Source organism: Anomalospiza imberbis, assembly GCF_031753505.1.
Source record: "Anomalospiza imberbis isolate Cuckoo-Finch-1a 21T00152 chromosome W unlocalized genomic scaffold, ASM3175350v1 scaffold_31, whole genome shotgun sequence".
Taxonomy (NCBI): domain Eukaryota; kingdom Metazoa; phylum Chordata; class Aves; order Passeriformes; family Viduidae; genus Anomalospiza; species Anomalospiza imberbis.
Window position 1 is genome coordinate 638370 of NW_027099315.1, and position 23931 is coordinate 662300.

Here is a 23931-nt window from a genome sequence, read left to right on the forward strand (position 1 = left end):
TTTCTTTTAAAGGGCCAGTTCACAATGAACTTGCATTCCAGCCTCCTATATCAAATCATCCTGGTGAGTAAAATCTAACATGTAATGCTAACTTATAACTTTGTGGCTTAAGTTTGATTTTTTTTTTGTATCACATACTCTGAAATTTGAGAGATATAAATTCCAAAGAAGAGGAAGAATTTTGTGATTAGGTCTTGTTTTGAATTTGGACATCTCTTGGAATGGTGACATAGGCTGTGAACTGAATTTAATTGAGATGCCCAAGTCAACGATTGCAACCCTCAAGCCCACACTGAGATGGTGCCTACCCTGGAGGTATCAGAACTCTGAATATCCTTGATCCTAAACTTTTCAAGGTGCCTGTAGTTGTACTTTTTGCCTGCTTAGAAATATAATGGAGTTTAGGTCATGCCAAAGTTCTCTTCAATCCATAATCTAGTCCATCATTACATCCAGATGCCCTGAAAGATAGGTATTGTGCTGCTTAGCATTTTGGTGCTGAAGTTCCTCATTGGATCTTTGCATAAAGCTTGTTCTTTACAAGCTTGTTCTTTCATTATTGGTAACAGTTCAGGGAGCCAAGGAGGTTTTGTCTTGTGGTGCAGGCTAGCTCTCATGTAGGTACAAGGTGATATTCTGTTTTTAACAACAGCAAGGCTGTTGCCTGCATAGGGAGATCTGCATAGTTGAAAGCCTAAACGTTTAACTTGTTTATTAATTTGCTAGTGACTAAATCCATACCAGAAATACGAAAGGTTGATAATTGCTGGCTAAACTTAACTGTAGCTGAATTTTATTTCACATTATTTAGTATGTCTCTTTCACTCTATTGATTTCATCCTATTCAGTCCTCAGAGACATGAGTATTTAAGATAAAAAAACTTAAAATAATTTAGGCACCTTTGTTTATTGTTTTCTAATAAAACCAGAACAGTTTCTTGAGGCAAATAGGTGTACTGTTGGGTGCTGCTGTTTATAATGAATGAGTACCACTTACAGCACAGGAAGAGCTCTTCTTCCTGTTGGCTTATCAGGCTGTTGTGTTTAGGTCCTACTGCACTAAATATGTCCAGTCATTTCTTGAATGCTTTCAGGGATTGTGACTCCACCACCTCCCTGGACGTCCCATTCCAATGCTTAACCACCCTTTCAGTGAAGAATTTTTCCCTAATATCCAATCTAAACCTCCCCTGGCACAACTTGAGGCAATTTCCTCTTGTCCTATCACCTGTTATTTGAGAGAAGAGACTGACCTCCGCCTGTCTAAAACCTCCTTTCAGGTAGTTGTAGAGAGCAAGGTCTCCCCTGAGCCTCCTTTTCTCCAGGCTAAACATCCCCAGCGCCCTCAGCTGCTCCTCATAGGACTTGTGCTCCGGACCCTTCACCATCTCTGTTGCTCTTCTCTGGACACACTCCAGCACCTCAATGTCTTTCATGTAGTCAGGGGCCCAGAACTGGACACAGGATTTAAGGTGTGTCCTCACCTGTGCTGAGTACAGAGGGACAATCACTTCCCTGGTCCTGCTGCCCAAACTATTCCTGATACTGGCCAGGATGCCATTGGCCTTCCTGGCCACATGGGCACATTGCTGGCTCATGTTCAGCTAGCTGTCAACCAACACCCCAAGGTCCTTTTCTGTCAGACAGCTTTCCAACCACTCCACTCTTCTTCGAGCCTGTAGTACTGCATGGGGTTGTTGTAACTGAAGTGCAGGACCCACCCGGCACTTGGCCATATTGAACCTCATACAACTGGCCTTGTCCCATTGCTCCAGCCTGTCCAGATCCCTCTGCAGAGCCTTCCTACCCTCCAGCAGATCAACACTCCCACCCAACTTAGTGTTGTTTGTGAACTTACTGAGGGTGCACTCGATCCCCTCTTCCAGATCATCAATAAAGATATTAAACAGGGCTGGCCCCAATACTGAGCCCTGGGGAACCCCACTAGTCACGGTCTGCCAAGTGAATGTGGCACCATTTACCACCATGCTTAGGGCCTAGCCATCCAGCCAGTTTTTGACCCAGTGAGGAGTGTACCTGTCCAAGCCATGGGATGCCAGCTTTTCCAGGAATATGCTATGGGAGACAGTATCAAAGGCTTTGCTGAAGTCCAGGTAGACATATGTTATGGTTTGATGTTGGTGTAATGTTAGTGTTTTTATGAAAATATACTTTTTTAAATGAGTGTTGTGAGATGTGATTAGGGATAGAGTAGAGCAGGTTTGAGTTTAGAAATAAAGGAAAAAATTGTATTAACTTATAACTATAATAAAAGATATACACTGAATTTAGAATGAAAATTTTTTAAATTATTTTTTCTTTTTATTTAATTTTTAATAAAATATAGTGAGATAAAATTTAGACTTTTAATTAAGTTACTTCTTTTTAGATAATTAATATTTAGTTTATTAGGGGAGAGAGGAGATTTTTTTTTGTATTATAGACTTTTAGGAAACACAATTGTAATTTTTTGTGTTTTTATGTAATATATGGTAACTGTTTGGAGAAAATTTGTTATTGTGATACTTTTTTTTATGTTATAGTGTTTTTACTACTGTGTATGGACTGAAACTGTTTATAGGGTTCTTTTTTAAGGATGTTTTGGCAAGGATTAAAGAATAACAGTTTTTTATTTTGGGATAACAGTTTTTCTTATTTTCTCCTCCCCTGGGGCTGAGGGTCTTGAGAATAGAGATTTTCTTTTTTGAAGACAGAGGGCACTATTACACTTTTTAAATCTTTTTTTCTTTACTTTTTTTACTTTTTTGGTGTTACTGCAGCAGGTCACTTTTTTGGCTCTAACTATTGCATCTTCTTAAAAATGTAGTCTTTGTTGCAGGAGAAATTGGTTTAGTTTATGGTTATATAAGAAAGGTTTAGCTAAAAATCACTCTATTATTTCTTTTTATTTGGGATTCTTTCTCTATCTTTTTTGATATTTCAGGCTCTAGGCTGTCTTTTTTTTTTCTTTCAGATTAAGGAGGATTAATGTTTTACAAAGTTTTTATTGTTTAAGAAGGGCTGAAATTTTGGCTTGCTCAGAACTCTCATGGCCGGGCACCTTCCCCCCCCCCCGCCCCCTTCTCCTTCTCCTCTGCCGGCATACTGCTGGCACATGATATTAAATTTTCAGGTGGCTCTGCCTCTCTCTCTCTTTCTCTCTCCTCCTCTCCCTCTGGGGGGGGAGCAAAGACATCTCAGTTTCTCTCTACTCTTCTGTCTGCAGGGGCTGACCCGGTTCTAGTCTTTTCACACCTGGGCATACCTCTCTTAGGCTGCATGGCTTCCACTCCCCTGCAGGCTGCCCAGCCTGTGGCTGGGTGGGGGAGGTCTACAGTCTTCTGCTGACTGGAACTAAGGACAGAGTTCTCTTGGGAGTTTTCTGCTTTTAACCCCCTGTGTTCTCAGAGGCGTGTCTTATGCCTTCAGTAGTTACTTTAAACATCAATATCTAAATCTAATTACTAATTAGTTTAACCCCAACTTCCTGAAAAAACTCACTTCCTTATCAAACCAAAACAACATAGTAGCTCCTTCCAACTACCATCTTTCTTTCATAGCCAATTTTTTTAATAGTAGGAGTTAAAAGGCACCACTTGGGTATTAAAACATGCCATTTTGTTCTGCTCCCTTGCTTAATACTTCCTTGTTTTAGCCCGTACCTGACTGTGTGCAGACAAGGTCACTATGTGATCTTTGATTTTTCTCCAGTTGCTCTGCTTTGCAAATCTGTTTTGCTTTGCAAGGAGGATAGAGAAAACTGACTTCAATTAGGATAGGAGGCAATTACTCCTATCTTAAGCCAGATCTGTTTCAAAGTTAGTTTCTGCTAGCCTAGCCATGAATAGACATATATGTATTACTTCTTTATGCTAAAGCTATAGTCATATAGTGCAAGAATGCAGATGGCTTACAAAATCTTACTGGAACTATAAACTGCACAAAGATTTGTAAGATCTACAAAAAACCCTAGCATTATGTTGTGTCCCACCCCTACACAGAAAGGAGCACCCAAGGTTTGTAGATGCCTGTGGTCAGAAAAGAATGGCAAAAGCCAAAAGGGTCCAAAAAACCCTCACAAAGTTTTATTAGTAAACTATGTACTCTGCATGGAAATCGGTATATATTTTTCCCCTTAATAATGATTATGATGCTATTAATAATAATATAATAAAAATAAAGAGGGGAAAAATAGAAAAATGAAAGGGAGATCAGAAAGAGAGGAAAGGGGATCATCAGTCCTGGGTCCAGCATGAATACAGATGACAGGTAGTCCTGGGGATGCCACCTAGGCTCTGTGGGGGTACCTTCTTATAGGTAGTTTTTCCCTGCCCTGGGATTAAGTTCTTCCCTCTTCATGTAAATGAGTTAGCATGTGAAGTCTGTTCTTCTGGATCTTTCTGGAAATGAGTCAGGGGATTTGAAGTTCCTTTGGTGGTCTCGATTCCCCTCTATTGGTCTTGCCTGCTCCTTGATCCCACTTCTGAGCTTCCACTGTATGTTGTGTTGTCACCATGGACCTGAACAGGAAAATTTGCTCCCGAAAGGTGCTGCTGTACCTTGATAAGGCCCCCCTTTCCAAGGCACATCATGTTCTAGCTTGCCTGCTTGAATGGTCATCGGTGTTTGAGGCATAGCAGTGCATTAACTCCTTACTGCCCAGGCTTCTACACATTGATGTGTGCTTTAATAAAAAAGACAAGCCCATGTTCACTTTAGTATGTAGTAATTTTCTGTGCTAGTAGATGTGTCGTCTTTGTCTATCTGAACTTCCTTATATGAATGTGCACTCTTAGTCTGAATGACAAATGCAGTTGCAGAAGGCTTGATTGATGATCTGAATGGGTTTGTTGGGTTTTTTTTGCGCCTTTCGGTCAGTTAATTGTATATATTCTTTAGCTCCAGAATATTGGTGCTCAATTGCATATTTTGAAATGGATGTGCAAGTCGGGGAAACGTTTAAGGTCCCTTCAAGCTGTCCAATTGTTACTGTTGATGGATATGTGGATCCTTCTGGAGGAGACCGTTTTTGCCTGGGCCAGCTTTCCAACGTGCATAGAACAGAAGCCATTGAGAGGGCAAGGTATTCTGCAGATCCCAAAATCTCCAGATGTCTGTGGTATTTGAAAATATTTTGGTTTGCCTTCAGTGTGTGCCTCTCTTTTGAAATCACAAGTATGGTATGTTTCTTTGAACTGAATTAACTATACCAGAGTAAATGTTTCTAGGCTGCTCCTGTAACACATTCAAAATGTGAACTGTGTGACAAAGCCCTTCAGAGCTTTGCAGTAGTAGCATGTTGCTTTTCATTGCTTTCAAAGGCCGTGGTGCCTTCAAGGATAAAATTGGCAACTCGTGCCATTATATATGCAAACTGAATATTAGTTCTTCACACTAGAGAGTGATGTGAGAATAACTGCAATATATAGATTTGTCAAAGGAGCAAAGGAAGGTTGATAGAGAGCTAGTTGGATTTTCATTCATTCTCACCATGCACATGCTATGCTTTGATGTGGAACTGAAGCAATCTTTCAAATTTTTTTCCACTCCTTTGAAACTAAAAGGAAGAAAATTATTCCATGTCTTCAGAAATGTTGCATTGTGACAATCAAAATGCTAGTTTGCTATAATGTGATCCAAACAAACATACAGTTCTGCATTAAAATGTGGCTTTGTATATGTACTTGATTGACTTTCTATTCTAGAATACTTGTGGAATTTTGCACTTCTGAACAGAACTGAGTGTGTTTGGTATCCCAAGTCTGTATTGGTAATGACTGAGGTAGTTGCAACTCAAATATCATTGCTTCTGCATTCTGTGTTTCCCATAGATCTTTACATGGTATTACAGATTTTTTTTTTTTTTAGTTTACAGATTTTGTATAACAAATGCTAACTTACACCTAAGATAATAACTACAATTTCAAGTCCTTGTATGAGCAGAGTGCTGGAGAACTGTTTATGGTTTATTTAGGAAAGGTCTTATTTATAGTATGTATACACAGATGCATTGGATCTGTTTTTATTTTAAGGTTGCACATAGGTAAAGGGGTGCAGTTGGAGTGCAAAGGAGAAGGTGATGTGTGGGTTAGATGCCTCAGTGACCATGCAGTCTTCGTTCAGAGTTACTACCTGGATAGAGAAGCAGGGCGTGCACCAGGGGATGCAGTTCACAAGATTTACCCAAGTGCATATATAAAGGTTGGTTTGATATTCCTAGATGAAAATTGTAGGGGAAATAGCATGTGTTTGAGTCTTGTAAATGTTAGAAAAGCTATGAGACACTGAAATAAATGTAACTTGGCTTTGAAAAACCTTAAAAATTTCCATTTGACAAGTCACTTAAGATGACTTCTAAAATTGACTAAACTGAAAGTGTCATCTAGATATTATGAAAGTAACTAATTTTGTATTTTGTCACAAGCAATCTCGATAGCAGTTTTTTGTATTTTTAGCCTTACAGGTTTAAATTAATTGCTACTAAAGTTTTTAGCATAGGTTATCTGTTTCTTTACTTTCTCTCTCCAAAACAAGAAAAGTTGGGAAGTTAGGTATAAATGCAGTAGAAGTGTATGTTAAAGTGCATGTTAGTGTTATGAACATGAAGTGATCCAGAGGTCACAGAACATTGCATGGAAACAAATTATTTTGAGGATGTTCTTACTTAGATGTGCCTCTGCCATACTTGAAACTTTATTAAGGACAAGTCACACTTGTAAAAATACATTTTTAAATTAAACTGCTTGAAGTTTACATTGATTTTTTTACAAGCTTTCTAGTATGAGAACAGAGTTCCTGTGTATATATATTAGTGCTAAACCTGATCACAAAGATATAAAATACCACCAACCTGAAACCTAGCTGCTAAAACTTCAGACCTTTCAATTATTGGTATTTCTTTTAAATAGGCTAACACATTTCAGTAAAGCGATGAAGAATAAAGTCTGACAAAGTTAAGATGGACTTGTTGGCATCTATTTTTATTTATATGCCTATTTTCTGGAAATACTGGGATTTAAAAGTTAGGATTTTATCAGTCTGTAGTATCCTTCACACTTTGATCTTGCAGTCAGTACCACACATGATACTTCTGTAGCCTGCTCAGTTCAGCCAAGTTCTGGTAGTGCCAGTGGCAGTAATGTCATATAAGAAGTCTCTAAGAATCAGCTTTAATGGATTATTTCTGTTAGAAATTAAACAAGTCAGGGAAGGTTTGCTTTTACCCAAGTGTATGGAGAGATTGTACAAGTTGCTTTGGGAGAGTAGAGAGGTCCAGATTATTGAGGCTGGGAGTTGAGAAATTATTTTCTTTATTGCTTTTGGTAAGTCTAATAGTTCAATATTTTTATTTTTTAAAGGTATTTGATTTACGCCAGTGTCATCGTCAGATGCAACAGCAGGCTGCCACGGCCCAAGCTGCTGCTGCTGCTCAAGCTGCAGCAGTAGCTGGAAACATCCCTGGACCAGGATCAGTAGGTGGAATAGCCCCAGCCATTAGTAAGTGCATTAACTTCTTGGTTTCCTTTTTTCCTTACCTGAAAACAAATAACACAGCTTTCCCTCATAACAGCACCCACCCACTGCCCCTGCAACAGTACAGACAGACTTGGAATGAAATAGCAGGATTGGGGTAAGGTAGGGCTGGGATGGCATTTTGGTAAGTCTGTATTCATTCACTTTGTACCCGTTCCACGCACCATATTTCACTCTGTGGTCTTCAGGGAATGTTGGATATGGAAGTGGCTGCTTATTGTACTGCAAGAAGTGTTGCAGTATGACAGAAAGCATATTATATACAAGGTCAAATAGCATAACTCTATTACTTTAAACAGAGATACTTTTGGCTGCTTGGATCCAAGCTCATAAAAATATTACTCAAAACAATAGGGATTACTTGGCAACAAAGTCCTCGACTATGTTTAGGAAGACTTAAGATCCCTGAGAAGAGGAAGAAGAGAGTGTGAGGGTGGGGTTTTTTGTGGTTGGGTTGTTTTTGTTTGGTTTTTTTTTTAAGTTATTCTGGGCTAGAGTTTTCTTAGTTACTAAATTCTAGATTCTTGAAATTGTACCTAAGTACTTTTAAAAGTGTAAGTACTTACATTGTCTCAGGCTGCTTTATGTGCCATAGTGTTTTCTGTATTCCTTGTATTGCCACATGGTTCTTTCCAGCTATCTTACAAATTGCTGAAGGCATCTTAAGGAAATGTGTTTAACTTTTGTCTTAGCCATACTTGGCGATTTGAAGTTTGCCAGCAGTATTCATCTTTTTATTACATGTAAGTAGTGGTGTTTGTTAATCCAGCTTCCTGCAGGTGGTCAGTCTGATTTCCTATGCTGAAAATGCAGCATTTGGCAAACATCAAGAATAAGTGTATTTTTACTTCTACATAAGGGTTACGTGTATTGTATCATGTAAGACATTGGGTGTCATCCTATCTGCTTTATTATAGAGTTTTATATTTCAGCACCCTTCCAAGATTGCAGAATGATGAAAAAAAATTAATTGTAAGAAATGCAAATTAATTGCTGCATTCATTATAGCAGAGATCTAGAAATATGGACTGGCCTTGGCTGTGGTGAGAGGGAATTGTATGTGAAGCAAAAGCCAAGCAAACAGGAATGGCTAAACAAACAGATGATAGAAGAACATGTCTGAACACTTACTTGAAACTTCTGTTTAGGTTTGTCAGCTGCTGCTGGAATTGGTGTAGATGACCTTCGACGCTTATGCATACTCAGGATGAGTTTTGTAAAAGGTTGGGGACCTGATTACCCAAGGCAGAGCATCAAAGAGACACCATGCTGGATTGAAATTCACTTACACCGTGCCCTCCAGCTTCTAGATGAAGTACTTCATACCATGCCTATTGCAGACCCACAGCCTTTAGACTGAGATCCCTCTGCTGCATTGCTACAGGCCATTATATTGTTAGGGTGATGGATTGTAAAATACAGTACTGTTTATAACCTGAAGATATAATTTACTTTTGTTCTGCTTAATCTTCTAAACCCAGGTTTTAAAAATGTGTTTGCCATCTTGCTCTAAGCAGAAAGAAATTAAACATTTGAATTTCAGTTATTTTCAGAACTTGTCATAATACAGGGCTTAAGGTGAAAGGTAAACGCCTTATAGAGACTTTATAGTATTGGGTTTGTTCCATTTGAAACTTTCCTTATCTATTATGGCATCTTGGTGATAAGTCTCACAGGAGCTTTTTGTATGCAGAATATATATTATATATATATTTATATCTGAAAATTCCTTCTACTAGTTACAAACATTTACCTTGTAGCAACTTTAAAGTTCCAGCTGATTTGTGATGTTCTTTTTAGGGAACAATAGTTAACAGAAGACTTCTTTATTTTTTTGACAATCTTATTATGATTTTTCCAGATTAAAACATAGAGGCTGCCAAAAAGTGTGGAGATGGGACATATGTTGTTGGCACTGATTAAAAATAGCAAGGAAAAAAATGTGGCTTTTCCTTCACTAGTTTTTTAAAAAAGATATCTTAAATTTTTATTTATATAGACAGGTGAGTTTTAAAACACTAAAGGAAATGGATACTTTCAGTGCTGACCCTCAAATAACATGAAATACCTAGTCTGCAAAGTTGCCACTGAAATTGCATAATAAGCACCTAATGGAAGGATCATATTTCCATAATTACTACTGACTTCTATGATTTTACTCAACTAAAATTTGGCAGGTATTTAAAGAAGTTGCATGACTCTTTTTATTTGCATATACCATTAAATCATGTATAATATTGCATCAATGTTCAGTTTTTGTATCTGTTCACCATTTCCACTCAGGGCAAGATGGCAAACTTGTTTTTATAGCTTTTGGTTATTTTAAGCCCTATGCCATCAATGACCGTATCAATTGGCAATGACTTTGTATAGAGAATTTATAGTAAAAAAAACCTGCAAATGTATTGTCTGTATGACAGATACAATGTGTATGCTTTGTCTCTAGCTAATATTATAAATAAAATTATGAAAAGCCTGATTTTTATAAATTTAGTTTGCTTATATAATGTAATTCTGCATCTTGAAACCATTGATCTTGAGCGATGGATTCCTTTCCTTTGCAAAACCTGCAGCAGCCAGTAGTGGTAGGAATTTTTGTTGGTTTAAATTTGCCAGGAACAAGTCCAATTTTTCTTTCACTGCTTCTCAATAAAAGCATGTCCTGAGGATATATCTTTTTGACTGTTTGATGGGGTATGGAGAGAGAGCAGGAATTCCTTCTTTTTTAGTATGTGTGTAGGGAGTTGGAGCTCAATTAAACAGGCTTAGTAGGACATACACTGAAGTCCTTCAAGTGCTGCAGGATCGATCTGCCTGCTGTGCTGAGCTGACCTGGCAGCACAGCTGGAGTGGTTAACAGAAGCAGAAGTCTTGGAAGAGATTATTCAAAAGCTTTTGGACAAGTTTCTTGCATAGTTTCAGGAATCTGTAGAGGGCTGTGACACAGTGTTTAGTTATTGCTTCTCCCATATGCTGGAATTCTTATGAAGTCAGCAGTCAATGTTTCTCTTATGTGTGGAAGTACAGAAGACATGATCTGGGAGTAATGGCCAGAAATTGATCAATTTTCTCTGTATTTTCACTAACAGTGCTGTCTTCTTCAGACTAACTTCTAATGAGATCACTTTTTCTTTTCACTTATGTGGCAACTTCTTGATGTATGGGAAAATAGTGTTTGCTTTCCTCATGGCCTTTAGTTTAAAACCTTTTCCATTTTTCTTTCTCTCACAAGTGATCTATTTTTGTCTGCAAAGCAAGCTGCTTCACAGTCTTGAGGAACACTCTCAGTAGAGGATTCAGACCAAATCCTCAGAGAAGCTTATTAACCGGCAGCTTGGTTATGCTTCATCCACAACAGAAACCTTGATTTGGGGGAAGAAATTAAAAGCCTGACTACATGTTTTTCTTGCCAGCCTTCCTATTAGATTATCTGCCCTGCACTTACTGCTGGGTTCAAGGTGCCTCAGTGTTTGGAAAGTATGTAACCTCTTCTGCCTGATGAATTGTTTATAACAGGCTGTTTGTTTGATTAGGAGTCCATGAGCTTACTCCCTATTTAACTTTGTGGCTTTGCAAGGTGTTTTTCTTGGTGGATGACTGATCTGTATATGACTGCTTCACAGACAACTTTCTGTACCAGTTGCTTCTGCTTTGATTGTGCCAAACTTTGGTAAAATAGTGAAAGATTACTTCCACCTGTTGGTGTATTGGCCTGTACTATGGTCTGAAAGAATTCAACTTTTAAGATTAGTTTTCTTTGCAGATGTTTTGCAAGTCTCCTTAAGTCTGCACCTACAGTGTAGTATTTAGATGGCCCAAAATGTTTGGAATAGAACAACAAAATAATGTCAGATGAGTTTATCAGAAACAAGCAATTGCAGGCTCCACGTCAGGAGAAATCTGAGCATTGTATGAGGCAGTACAAATACTGAAAAGGCATTCATCTTCTCCACCAGGCAGTTTCTGATAAGATGCTGTTGTAAGTGTAAAAGGTCAAAATGAGAGAATCTCATTCTTATTTCTTAATATGCATTTAACTTAATTTTTTGTACTTTTATGACAAGGCATAAAAGGTAGTGCATAATGGATTAGAAGCCCTTCAGTGGCTGCACGCTTGTCGGAACCCAGAATGTCCCTTGGACACTCTTGGATGTTCCAGGCCCAGGTCAGAAGCATTTGAGACCCTGGAATGCAGCCACAGACCCCTGTGGCTTTGAACCTGATCCATGGAACAATTTACCAACCTTGCAGGAAGAACAAGAAATCAAAAAAGTTTAGATATTATAGTAGAAGTAGTCACAAAGTGAGAGGAAGAATTTTTGAGTGCTGTACAGGGGAGTTTTAGGCCTTGTACAGAGGGGTCTGAGTTTTGTACATGGGGGTCAGAAGTTCTAAGATGGAGGGACTTGGGTGTGCCCTGTCCTCTTTCCTTCTTCTTCCTAACCTTCATGTTCTTGGTGATGTTGGCACTCACAGATTGGTTTAGAGTAGAAAGTCACTGTTCAATATAGGTGATGGGCATTGGGGAAAAACTGTAAACATCTAATATGTAATATATGATATAAAAGAGGGCACCAGCCCCCTGGGTGTCAGAATGTGCCCTTGCCTGACTGCTGAACGGACCGCAGCAGCTCAGGGAGAAATCTTTTAGATAACATACAATAAACTACCTTGAGACCGGATGACTGAAGACTACGGAGTCTTTCTTTGGAGACACGGGGTTGGAGGAGAGACTTTTCCACCTTTACGGGCTCACCCCAACCAGGGGTGAGTTCTGAGACACACTGAATCTTCGAGTCTTGCATTTGTCTTTTTCTGAGAGTTGAAGAAGAGCTACAGCTACTTGATAGCCATGATGACCCCTATACATGCAGCAGGCAGGAATGTCAAGGATGCCAAAATTGTGTCTCCTTCAGCTCTGAATGTTTCAAATTCAGCAAGTATTTTTTCAGCTAGCAATCTCCTGCTTGCAATCCTGTTCCCATGTCTGCTCTGCTTAGTTCTTTCAATGAAGCAATTGCCTCTGTGTTTCTCACCCTTGATTATGTGCTCCTCAAAAAACACATTGTTCTGGAATACTATGTAATTTCACTTCATGTACTGGTGAGCTGGGATTAACACCAGAAGGTTTAGATTGCTTTATCTGTGTTACTGTTAGTTTTGAAAGCGAGGGCATTTAAGGTTAACATGGTCGAGATGTAGGAGAGAAAAGCTTTTCTCTGGAATGGTTAATACTTAATTCTACAGGAATCCCTTGGAAGGAGGCATAACCACTAAACAGTGGTGCTTGAAAGTGGTTGTTCCTTTCATCACTTTTCTGGACTTGATGAGAATGATGTGCTCAGAGATCTGGAGCTCCTGGCTGTGATATAAACCACTTCGTTTACAGCTCTGGCCTACTGAAGACCTGAGAATTACTCTTCTGCTTTCTAGGGAGGGACCTACACTGCAAACAAGACAATGGTCTCCCCCAGTCACCAAACAGGTCTAGAGCAGCAGTACTCATCGAACCTGTGTCCAACTCCTGTGCCTTACCTTTGAGACCGTCTTCTTGTAACACTTCTAATGACAGCATTCTCTCTGTGTGGCTCAGGAACAACTGCCTCTGTTCTTTTATTAGGAACCATTATAAAATTCGTATACCAGTGTATATAGGAGGGGCTTCTGCCTGTAAACCCTTCAAATGTTATGTCTTGATAGTGGTCTTTATTGAGGCATCTTTAATCTCTTCTTTGAAGAGTAAGTGCTTTAGAAAGAACTGTCCTCAATTCGCATTTTTACTCTGTTACACAGAGTGACTGGGTTTGCTGGTCACTTTAATGCAACCAGTTAAAGACAGCCACGTTGATCTTCATCTAAGTGGGATTCAGACTTCATTTAAGAAATCCTCTTTCCTCCCCCCCTTCCTCTCAGGCCCCATGCTAATTAACATCTGCTCTATAAAATTCTAAGAAGCTTAGTTGTCAGGTATTTTTAAGGATGCCGTTTTGGAGTGGTTACCTTCTTTTGGTTTTTGAAAGGCTTTAAAAGCTATGGTCTTGCCTGGTCCTGCTGATAATAGGAGTATTTCCATGACTGGTATCAGGTTTTTGAGGACCATGGCATTATTCTTGGGACTGAGATTTGCAAGTTGCCTGTCATAGGCATGTGTGTGAACCAGCTTTGTGCTCATGCTTTTAACCTCTAATGCACTTTGGTCCTGGACAGGGAAACAAAAATGGAAAGTGCTTATCCACCAGCCCTAGGAGCTGGATGCTGAACATCTCCTTTTATTGTGTCATTCACTTTCAAAACACTCTTCTTGATTGTGTGTTTCTGAAAATTATCTAAGGTGTGTGACCATGCTGACCCAAAGCTGCTGCACATGATGCTGCTGACATCCCCAAGAACTGACTTGACTTTTCAGAAACGTGAAAGTTTCACTTGGTGAGACCTCGTGAAAGCAGAACTACTGTCAACAATATCTCAAGAGGTTTTGACACTGTTGGCTGCTGTTGTGCCTTTTGGGTGATACATCGCTCCTAAATTTGCAGGACTTGTATAAGTTCACCAAAACCACATAGCACTTTCTTGCTCCTGTACCTTTTTCTGTGTGTTTCTGGTGAAGTTTTGTAGCAGGACAAAGTGATTCAGCTGGATTGAGAGCTGTGAAGTACCCACAATCCAAAACCTGCTTTCAGAGGGGTTTTTTTGAGCATGAAAGCCTAGTTAAGCATTTCTTCTTTCAGCCATTGCCTTTTGATAAGCGGTCAGCAGAATTCCCAGTAGTTCCTTTGTAGCTTACTGTATGTTTTTCATTCAACCTAATTTGTGGATAATATACTGTAGTTAACTTTCCTGAAATTCTGTTACAGAGTATGTTTTTGATTAAAAAAGGTAAAGAATCTAGTCTTTGGCTTCTTTATTTCATTCAGTGGAGAGCTTTTATCCTGTTTCTGGTCAGCTATTGGAGCTGCTAGCTCACGGTCTTGAACTGTGTCAGGGCTAGGGGAGCTTGCTGGAGCAGAGCTGTGATTCCAGAGGGTCTCTCCTCAGAGTCCCATGTCAGATACTTGGGTACAACAAGCATCAAACCCAAAGCCAAGGTCAGTTTCCATTGTAGAAATGTCTCTGGGTGCCTGCAGGTGTGCAGATACCAGTCTGCCTTAAGCTGGTGGGGCACAACAGTTCTGTGGGTGTTCATGTTAATGGAAATTGCTTCATTTAAGCCACCAGCCAAGCTGTGTGTGGGTCTCAGAGGAAGGACCAGAGATCAGAATGAGTGCCAGGTGTGGGTGAGTGATTGCCATCCCATGTTAAAAGTTGCACAGGAACTCTACTCCACCTGCTCCTGCAGTCAGGCTGCAGAACTCTTCCCAATAAATGAATCCAATACCAACCACCACAAGTCATGCAATGTAGGAATAAAGCAGGAGGCAGGTGATGTGTCTGTAATGCTCTGTGTCTCCTCATCTCCATAAGCAGCTGCATCCCAGGGGGAGAGAAAGGGAAAAAACATACACCAACTGTCTTAGTTTGAAAGACAGGTGTCTGCCAAGGAAGGCGGGAACTTCCCTTGGAAATGGAAAATATGACCCCCTTCCCTCCAAATTCTTATAATTTTGAAATTAAGGGGCTTTCAGGCAAAGATATTGGAAAAGGAATAACAGTTCTTTACTTATATATATGTGTATAACAAGGCAAACAAACAACAACAATGGCAGGAACAACAAACAAAACCAGAAACCCAGTTACAGCCTTCTCTCAGCTGTTGGGCACTTTCCCCCTTGGTGCAGTTATGGTCACAGCTGGCAGGGATGCTGGTGGCTCCTGGCTGGGCAGGGCAGGTGCGATGACTCCCCCACAGCTGCAGGGGGCGCTGTGGTGTGAGCTTGTGGGAATCCAGGACATCCCTCTGGCTGCCCTGGCTGTCTCGAGACCCTGGCAGGGGGCTCGGAGACCTTGGCATGAAGTCAAAAACACATGTGGCTTCGATTTTAGCCCGTGGAAAAAACTGCCAACTTTGTATGAGGAATTACAAGCCAGAAGGGTTTGAGTAGTGTGATAGTTGAATTAACACAGGGTGAAAAGGTAGAATTTTGGGGCTTTTTAGAATGGGGTTCAAGGGGACAAGATGGAGGGATTTGGGTGTGTCCTGACCTTCTTCTCCTTCTTCTTGTCCTCCATGTCTTGCTGTGATGGTGACACTTTTCTATTGGTTTAAGGTAGAGACACACTGTCTAACATAAATGATAGATATTGGCACATTATTGTAAACATAGTACAAGTAGTTTTTAGTATAAAATGTAAACACCGCCCTAGAGGGCAGACAGAATGCCATGGCCGACTTGCTAGACAGAGCTCAGCAGGTCAGAGAAAGAATGTCATAGATAAGAGAAAATAAACAACCTTGAGAAGCCGACCCTATGCATTCAGACTTCTTCTTTGGCTGCGCGGGCTGGGAAACAAGGACTTTTACATTCTCGGGGTCATCTCAACACCCGGACCCTGAGACGAGCTCAGCCATCCCTCCACACAATAATGGTGGACGAGCTGGTGGAAGAGATAGAAAAGGGACTTCCTTTACAAACCCCCAGGGGCAGTCTCAATGCCCCTCCAGATGGTGAAATGGGCTGTAGCAGGAACCTCAGAAGCAGCAAGCTGGAATGGCAGAGTCAAGCAGACTCAGGGTGACAAAGTGTAGCAGAGACTCTAGGGCCATGCCAGAAGCTGCAGGGTGTCCAGATGTCAGGTTAAAATGTAGCAAGAAGCCCTGAAGCAGTGGCAGAGAACAGCAGGGCTGGGCAGGGAATCACTCCCCTGGGTAGCTCACCAGCAATGGCTGGTCCAGGGGTCGGGCTGTGCAAAGGGAGCAGCCCCGTTAGGGGATGGGGTGCTCCCGGGTCCCGGCATGGCACGCACTGGCTCTGGGCTCCCAAGCAGCAGAGAAGCAGGCCAGTAACCTCCAGTTATAGTGCCGAAGGAAAAGAAAAAAAAAATGGGCAAAAACCACATGGCAACAGTATCATCAGAGGGATCATGCTGTGTGGCCACTGAGACGAATCGCCCCACTGGAAGGAAGCAACCCCCCCTTCACCCCCAACTCTCACAGGAATCTCGGGCTCTCACACATCATGATACCCAGGGAGCTGGGGGGGGGGGGGGGGGCAGCAACCACCTTGGACACAAAACAAACCCCAAAATGGATATGTGTGGATGTGACAGCCTGGTCAGAGAGCGAGAAAACTAGATAAGTTTTCCCAGAATCGACCTGAGAGACTTTAGGGAGTTGAAGATAAACAATGATAGCTTATTATTATAAACAACCTGCAGGTGTTGTTTTCCTACTCTCTGTTTTCTTGTTTTTCTCAAAGATTGTTTATAAGAAGGGCATCTTGTTAATTAGCCAATCAGGTGAAATGTATTAACTGAATGACCAATCAAATCTGCCTGGATCAGAACAGCTTATAAAAGGAGCAGTTCCAAATATATGGTGTGCACATTATGCCAATCAGCCTTCTGATGAGTCTGTGTCATTTCTTACTCAACAGCGATATCTGGTGACCCTGATGTGATTTGCATCGGTCAGCCCTTTGTGGATCGCGGGACAGATGAAGGGACACCTCGGACCTCCGCTGGAACTCTGCCGGGACCCCGCGGCACCCATGCAGCCCATCTGTGTCTGGACAACCTCTGTTCCTCCCAAGAGGTAACGACCTTTCCCCGCATCCTCCTGGAAAGCCCTGATAGCTTAAAAGCTCAGGCGGGAACGAATTCCCCAGCAAAGCGGACAGTCGGTACCTCTTGCTGGAGGTTGGGGGCCAGTGTTTTCATAATGGGAAGTCACCTCTTTAGGGAGGAACGCATGATCGTTTCTGTGTGGAAGGACATGATTTCGTTTATTGGAGTCTGTGTCAGATGAGTCGTTCTGCACTCTGCTTGCCTGGGCCAAATCTCATGAGTTTCTGGTAAATATAGAGACCGCTTTTAGTCTGCAATTGTGGGAGACATTGGGCTCATGGAAGAAGTTGGTAATGGGGATTCCACCATGCCTCGACTTATACCTGTATGGGGACTCCTGTCCCGTGTCTTCCGAGGCCACACCCAGAGGGAAAGCGAATGGGAAATGGGGGCCTCAGAGGGCAACGATGTTGCCTCTGGGGGCGTCAACACCCCGGGGGGAGGATCGGCAGGCCGGGCGACTGCCGGCTTTTCTCCGGCACCACGCGGACCGGCAGGGGACATGGGGACCCCCCGGCGGAACCTCTCACCTAGAGATTATGTTCCACCGAAATATCCTCATACCTATGATTATGGGAGACTAACGTATCCTCCTCCCACAAGACTGGCACTGGCGAGTGCGATAGCTGTGTCCTGGCCGCATCCAGGGAATGGCCCCTCCCCATTTATGCCGCTTTTGACCCCTCCACCACCGCTGGCAGCGCCAGAACTGTCACTGCCACGCCCAGTGGATCGGCTTTCCCCTGCCCCACCAAGAGCGGCTGGCGAGCTGCTGCAACATCTGGCCCCGCTCCAGCCACCAGTGATGCCCGCCTCCACTCCGCGAGATGCAGCGGACATGTCTGTGTTTCGGCCAGCCTCGCCTCGCCTAGCGAGACAGCCTTGCGCTGCCCCACAAGCCGCTTGGCCCCACCTGCCGGCCTCGCCTTCCCCCCCCCTGCAAGCCGGGGACCGACTCTTTCACGGCCGGCAGGAGCTGCTGCTCCCGACTCAGATTCTCCCTCCCCGCACTGCGGATGAGGGCGGAACGACCTCCGTCGGCGGCAGTCACCACAGCTGGACCAGTCACTCCGTCAGCTCCCTTGTAGTCAGCCATGGCGCCTGCGCAGATGTACTGGCCACACCCATCGTCAGCTCCTGCCGACGAGCATTTGTTCCAGCCAATGTCACACCCCCCGCCAGCTTCCCCCCCCTTTTCCATGGTGCCTGTGCAGACGACAGCGACAGCGACCGCGGCACCAGCAGCGTCTCTCCAATCGGTAAATGACACAACAGGAGCTGTGTTCCCTTTCGCCCCCCCCCACCTTTAGTTGCAAAACAACTGCCTCCTCCTACTCCCTGCGTGGCGGCTGACTGGGTCGACGTAATGTCTTTTGCAGCTTTGCCATTGCAGCCCGCGCCGGTGGCAGCCATGTCTGTAGCCCCCATCCGCGATTGGCCTCCGGCCGCGGCACCGCCGGCAGCCGGCGCCTCCACAGCAGGGCTTGTAACCAGCCCCTCGGCTTCGCAGTCTGCAGTCGGTCCCTCGACTTCGGAGCCTTCGGCCAACCCACCACCCCCTGCTGCCCGCAGGCTGTCCTCCCCATCCCTGGATGGGGACAGCGACAGCGATGAATGCCAATGGCCAGCCCCCTGTCGGGGGCATGCCCTGGCGGCAGAGTGCCGGCACTGACATCGTCCCTGAGTAATCTCTGGACTTTGCCCTCCTATCGGGTGACCTTGTGCCCCAAGAACCCTCGCTGCTTTTGGGAAGCAGTTAAGATGCAAGCTTTAGAGACTGGGGATTGGAACCTGCTAGAAAGGGTGGGAATGCCATGCTGTGAAGCTGACACCACACCAGATCCGGGGGAAGGTGACGCTCTTGAGTCAGGGACGGACGAAATGACTCCATGGTTCAGAAGGCTAAAAGAGCATTTATTAAGAAGTAGCGAGTGCTTTTATAGTCTGTGAAAAATGCAGATTATATGGCTCTACGCAGATATTTACTATATGTATTATGCTAGGTTGGAAAGTTATGCTGTAGAAACATTTTAATAATATAGTAAATGTAGTTTTGTAATTGAAATTAAGCTTTAGTAGTTAAAATAGAAAATATGTGTGTATGGTATTCTTTTTGCTCAAGAGAAGGAGAAGATAATCAAGAAATTCTTCACACAGAGATAACAATTACAAAAACCCCTAAATCTTCCAGAGGAAAGGAATTTATGGCTTTCTTTATCAACAAAAAACCGAACTTCTCCAAACTCGACTTAGACTTCAAGGCGCCTGGGATTAACAGGAATTCCTCAACAAGTACTGGACGAACTTCTTGTTTTAAATAAATATATGCATATTCATGAAGTGATTTGTGTATGCAACAGGTTACCCCTCTTAAGGAGGGAATTCTTTTTTATCGGGGTCCTTCTCCTGGCTCACTTTTGTCCAGAGAGAGGTACCCAGCCCGGGCTGTAACTTTTTGCTGTTATTGTCTCTTTAATTGTCCTAACTCTAATTGTTTAATCTTTATTACTATACTTGTATTAATTTTTTTCCATTTTATTTTTAGTAAACTTTTATAAATTTTAAAAACCAAGTGATTGGCGTTTATAACATAGTCTGACTCGCTAAGGTGAAATATGATTGGTCTCAAAGTAAAAACCTTTCACTCTGTTGGTGAACTATGAATAGCACATTCTATAAGAACATAACTATAAACAACATGAACAGAGAGAGAGATAATTGTTTGAATTCTTTCTCCTAACTTTCCCAGGCCAAAGCCTGAGAGAATTCTCTCTGTTCTCTCTTCAAGTGAACTGAGAGCCTCCACAGGAAGGGGCCACGGATGTCAGTCAAACAGTTAATCCAGCATCTGTGGAGTAGACACAGGTGGTTCAGGGAGACAATGTTCCACCACAAAGAGTGATTCAAGTTTTTCCCATGTATAAAGCTGTCCGAAATACAGGACAAGCTGACAGGCATGATGTGATGACCTGGCGGGTGGTTGGGTGGTCCAAGATTTGCAAGATAAGGTTGTAAAATATGGCCTTGGCTCTGCACAAGTTATGCAGATTCTTAGAGTGCTAAACACAGACCCACTTGCTCCATTTGATATTAAACATATAGCTCAAATATTGTTCCAGCCTGTGCAATTTAGGGTTTTTCTGGACAACTGGAGGCAGGTCGCTGAAAGGATTGTAGCAGACAACAGGCAATTGCCTCAGGGAGATCCTAGGTTTTACATGGGAGTGGACGTTCTCGGAGAATAGGCCTTTTCCAATCCTTATCTTCAGGCTGTCTGGGACCCTGCCGTTCTTGAGCAGAGTCAAAGGGTAGGATTTAATGCATTGCTAAGAATGCACTATAGAAATGGCCTCTCCCAAGCCACAATATGTGACAATAACTCAAGGAACAAAATAACCATTTCTACCATTTGTTGAGAAACTTGCAGCAGCCCTGGAGAAACAGGTTGAGGATGATATCTTGAGGCAGGTTTTATGCAAGCAGTTAGCTCGGGACAACGCAAAAAGTGATTGCCGGAAGATCATAGATGCTCTTCCAGGTGACCCGATGCTAACAGACATGGTCCACGCATGTGCCAAACTAGATGCTGTAGACCACAAAGTGTCTGCTCTGACAGTTGCTTTACATCCAGGCCAGAAATCCTCAGAGGGCAGATAACAGAAAAAAGGCAAAAATAAGGCCAAGAAGAAGCAGGGAACACACAGGCAAACAGGACCAAATACCAATTTCTTGTGCTCTAGGTGCCTAAGGGCAGGTCATTATGCAAACCAATGTAAGTCTAAATATCATGCCAATGGCCTGCCTTTGGCAGGCAGGGGAAATGGGAGGATGAGTGCACAGGGGAACAGCACTCTGACACAAGTGATTCCTCAGGGCATGGCACCAGCACAGGCCTGCTCAGCCAGCTCAGGGGTGGCACCCACAGCTCTGCCGGGGTGGATGTACATACTGCAACTGCAGTCATCTTAGAATCCTGTCATGAACATAAGGTTCCTTTGGATGTGTTCAGACCTTTGGGACAAGGACTGAGCTTACTGCTTGTGGGAAGATCTAGTGTCACCCACCAAGGAATCTTTGTTTACCTAGGTGGCATTGATTCTGTTTTTTTGGGTCAAATTTGTGCTACAGTTTCTACACCCACTCCCCCATCACTATTCCGGCAGGGACTCGGATTGCTCAACTTGTGCCTTTTCAGTCATGTGTCCCCAGGACTGGCCAGTGGACTTGTGGGAATGGTGGCTTTGAATCCACAGGACTGCCACAAGTCATCTGGTCTGCAGATAATTCTGCTCAGCAACCCCAGATTATGTGTACCCTGACCCTATTGGGTGCCTGCCTGACGAAGACCTGGCTTTGAGATTTGATCAACACAGGGGTGGATGTGACAGTCATCTCTGTGTGGCCTCCTACATGGCCTTTGGCTTCCATAGGGTCAGCCATCGAAGGGTTGGGGGGTGCAGTGCAGAACTTTGTAAGCCAACAGTCTGTGCTGATCAGAAACATGGATGAGCAGACAGCTGCATTTCGGCCCTATGTCACTACAGCCCCAATCAATCTCTGGGGGTGGGATGTATTGGCAGCCTGGGGGGTACGAATTGGGATGGATTTTTAATTGGAGTCACTGTGCTAAAGGGCGGAAAATATCCTATGCTGCCTTTACGGTGGCTAGTGGACAAACCCACTTGGGTACACCAGTGGCACTTGACAAAAGAAAAATTGGTCGCCCTTCGTGAACTGGTTCAGGAACAATTGAAACAGGGACACAATGAGCCTTCCACTAGTCCCTGGAATACTCCTGTCTTTGTGATAAAGAAAAAATCTGGGAAATGGAGGCTGTTACAGGACCTCCAAAAAATTAATGCAGTGATGGAAAGTATGGGGGCATTGCAGCCTGGTTTGCCCTCACCCACCATGCTCCCCACAGGATGGGAAATTTTGATCATTGATTTGAAGGATTGTTTTTTCACATTTCCTTTGCATCCTGATGACAAACCAAAGTTTGCCTTCACAGTGCCTTCAATCAACAATGCTGAATCTGTGCAGAGATATAAATGGAAAGTTTTGCCACAGGGCTGTCGCAATAGCCTGACTATTTGTCAGTGGTATGTGGCTCAGGCCTTGTTTGGAGTCCGCAAGCAGTTTCCTGACACATATTGTTATCATTACATGGATGACATCCTGGTGGCAGCAGCCACCCAGGATGAGTTGCTGAGGCTATGGCCTCAGCTGTTCACTGCTCTGCATTCTTATGGGCTGCAGGTGGCTCCGAAGAAGGTTCAACAGCACCCTCATTGGAAATATCTGGGAGTCAAAATTCTTGACCGAACTATTCAGCATCAGGAGGTGCAATTCTCGGATTCTATTAAGACCTTGAATGATGGCCAGAAATTGATGGATGTCATCAGTTGGTTGAGTCTTTACTTTGAACTAACCAAAAAACAACTGTCCCCGCTGTATGATACTCTAAAGGGGGACCCTGACCTGAGATCACCTTGGAAATTGATTCCTGAGGCGTGACGAGCACTGGGAGAGGTCCAAAAGGCTGTTTCTGCTTGTCAGGTTCATTGAGTTGACCTTTCCATTGGTATCACTGTCTTCATTACCGTTCCAGATTTTTATCCTACAGGTATCATTGGCCAATGGAGTGACAAATGATCTGATCCTTTGCGCATTTTGGAATGGGTCTTCTTGCCCCATCAACCAAAAAAGACAGCACCCACACTATTTGATCTGATCACTCATTTGATAATCAAATGCCGTCAACTGTGTTTGCAATTAATGGCAGCTGATCCCGCAACAATCATTCTTCCAGTAGAACGGGTAGACTTTGAATGGGGTTTTGCTAACAGTGCTTCTTTGCAAAGTGCGCTGCAAAACTTTTCAGGGCAGATTGCCTATCATCTGCCCAGTCACAAGTTATTGCAGTTGGCAAAAACAACCAATCTGTCGTTGCGGCCAAAAAGCAGCCGGGTGCCAGTGGAGACCCACTGTCTTCACTGACGGTTACGGGAAAACTGGGAAAGCCATTGTTACTTGGAAGGATGAATCTGGATGGCAAATGTTAGAGGGCCATGAGTCAGGCTCGGCCCAACTGGTTGAGTTAAAGGCTGTTGCCATGGCATTCCAGAAATTTTCTCAGGTGCCTCTGAACTTGGTTATAGTAAACACAGTGTCCAACTGGTGGGAAGAATGATGTGCAGAACTGCATGATATCAGAAGGCTAATTAATTGCTTTATTAAACTATATTATACTATAACTATATTACACTATAATCCACTAACAAGAACTATCACTAACTAGCAAAACCTGTGACTCTCTCTGCCAGAGTCCTGACACAGCTGTGACCTAATTGGTCAATCAATCCAAAACACCATCACCAGAATCCAATCAAGCAATCACCTTGGGTAAGCAATCTCCATAACACATTCCACATGTGCACAAACACAGGAGCAGCAAATGAGATAAGAATTGTTTTGATTCTCTTTTCTCTGCTTCTCTCACAACTTCTCTCAGGAGAAATCCTGAGAAAGCTAAGTCTCTCTCTGTTCAGAGGACATGTGAATACCACACTTGGTCACCGATTCTGTCTATGTTGCAGACATAACCAAGCATTTGGATTGTTCACTTCTGAAGGAAGTCAATAATGCAGTTTTGTTTCAGTTATTGAAAGCCTTGTG

The 23931-nt window shown here is 42.9% G+C and overlaps 1 protein-coding gene across 3 annotated transcripts in view; it reads left to right on the forward strand.

Annotated features, from left to right (window-relative positions):
- Window positions 1–17449, forward strand: part of LOC137465561 (mothers against decapentaplegic homolog 4-like) — a 33149-nt gene extending 15700 nt beyond the window's left edge. For 2 of the 3 annotated variants that reach the window (XM_068177645.1, XM_068177644.1), the window contains 5 exons: window positions 13–63; window positions 4900–5083; window positions 6033–6201; window positions 7359–7497; window positions 17064–17449. In XM_068177645.1, the coding sequence (XP_068033746.1) occupies window positions 13–63; window positions 4900–5083; window positions 6033–6201; window positions 7359–7497; window positions 17064–17434 (914 nt within the window). In that variant the 3' untranslated portion in view covers window positions 17435–17449. Of the gene's footprint in view, window positions 1–12; window positions 64–4899; window positions 5084–6032; window positions 6202–7358; window positions 7498–8681; window positions 14420–17063 lie in introns of those variants that run through there. The other variant, XM_068177646.1, reaches the window with a different exon arrangement.
- Window positions 17450–23931: the final 6482 nt, after the last annotated feature.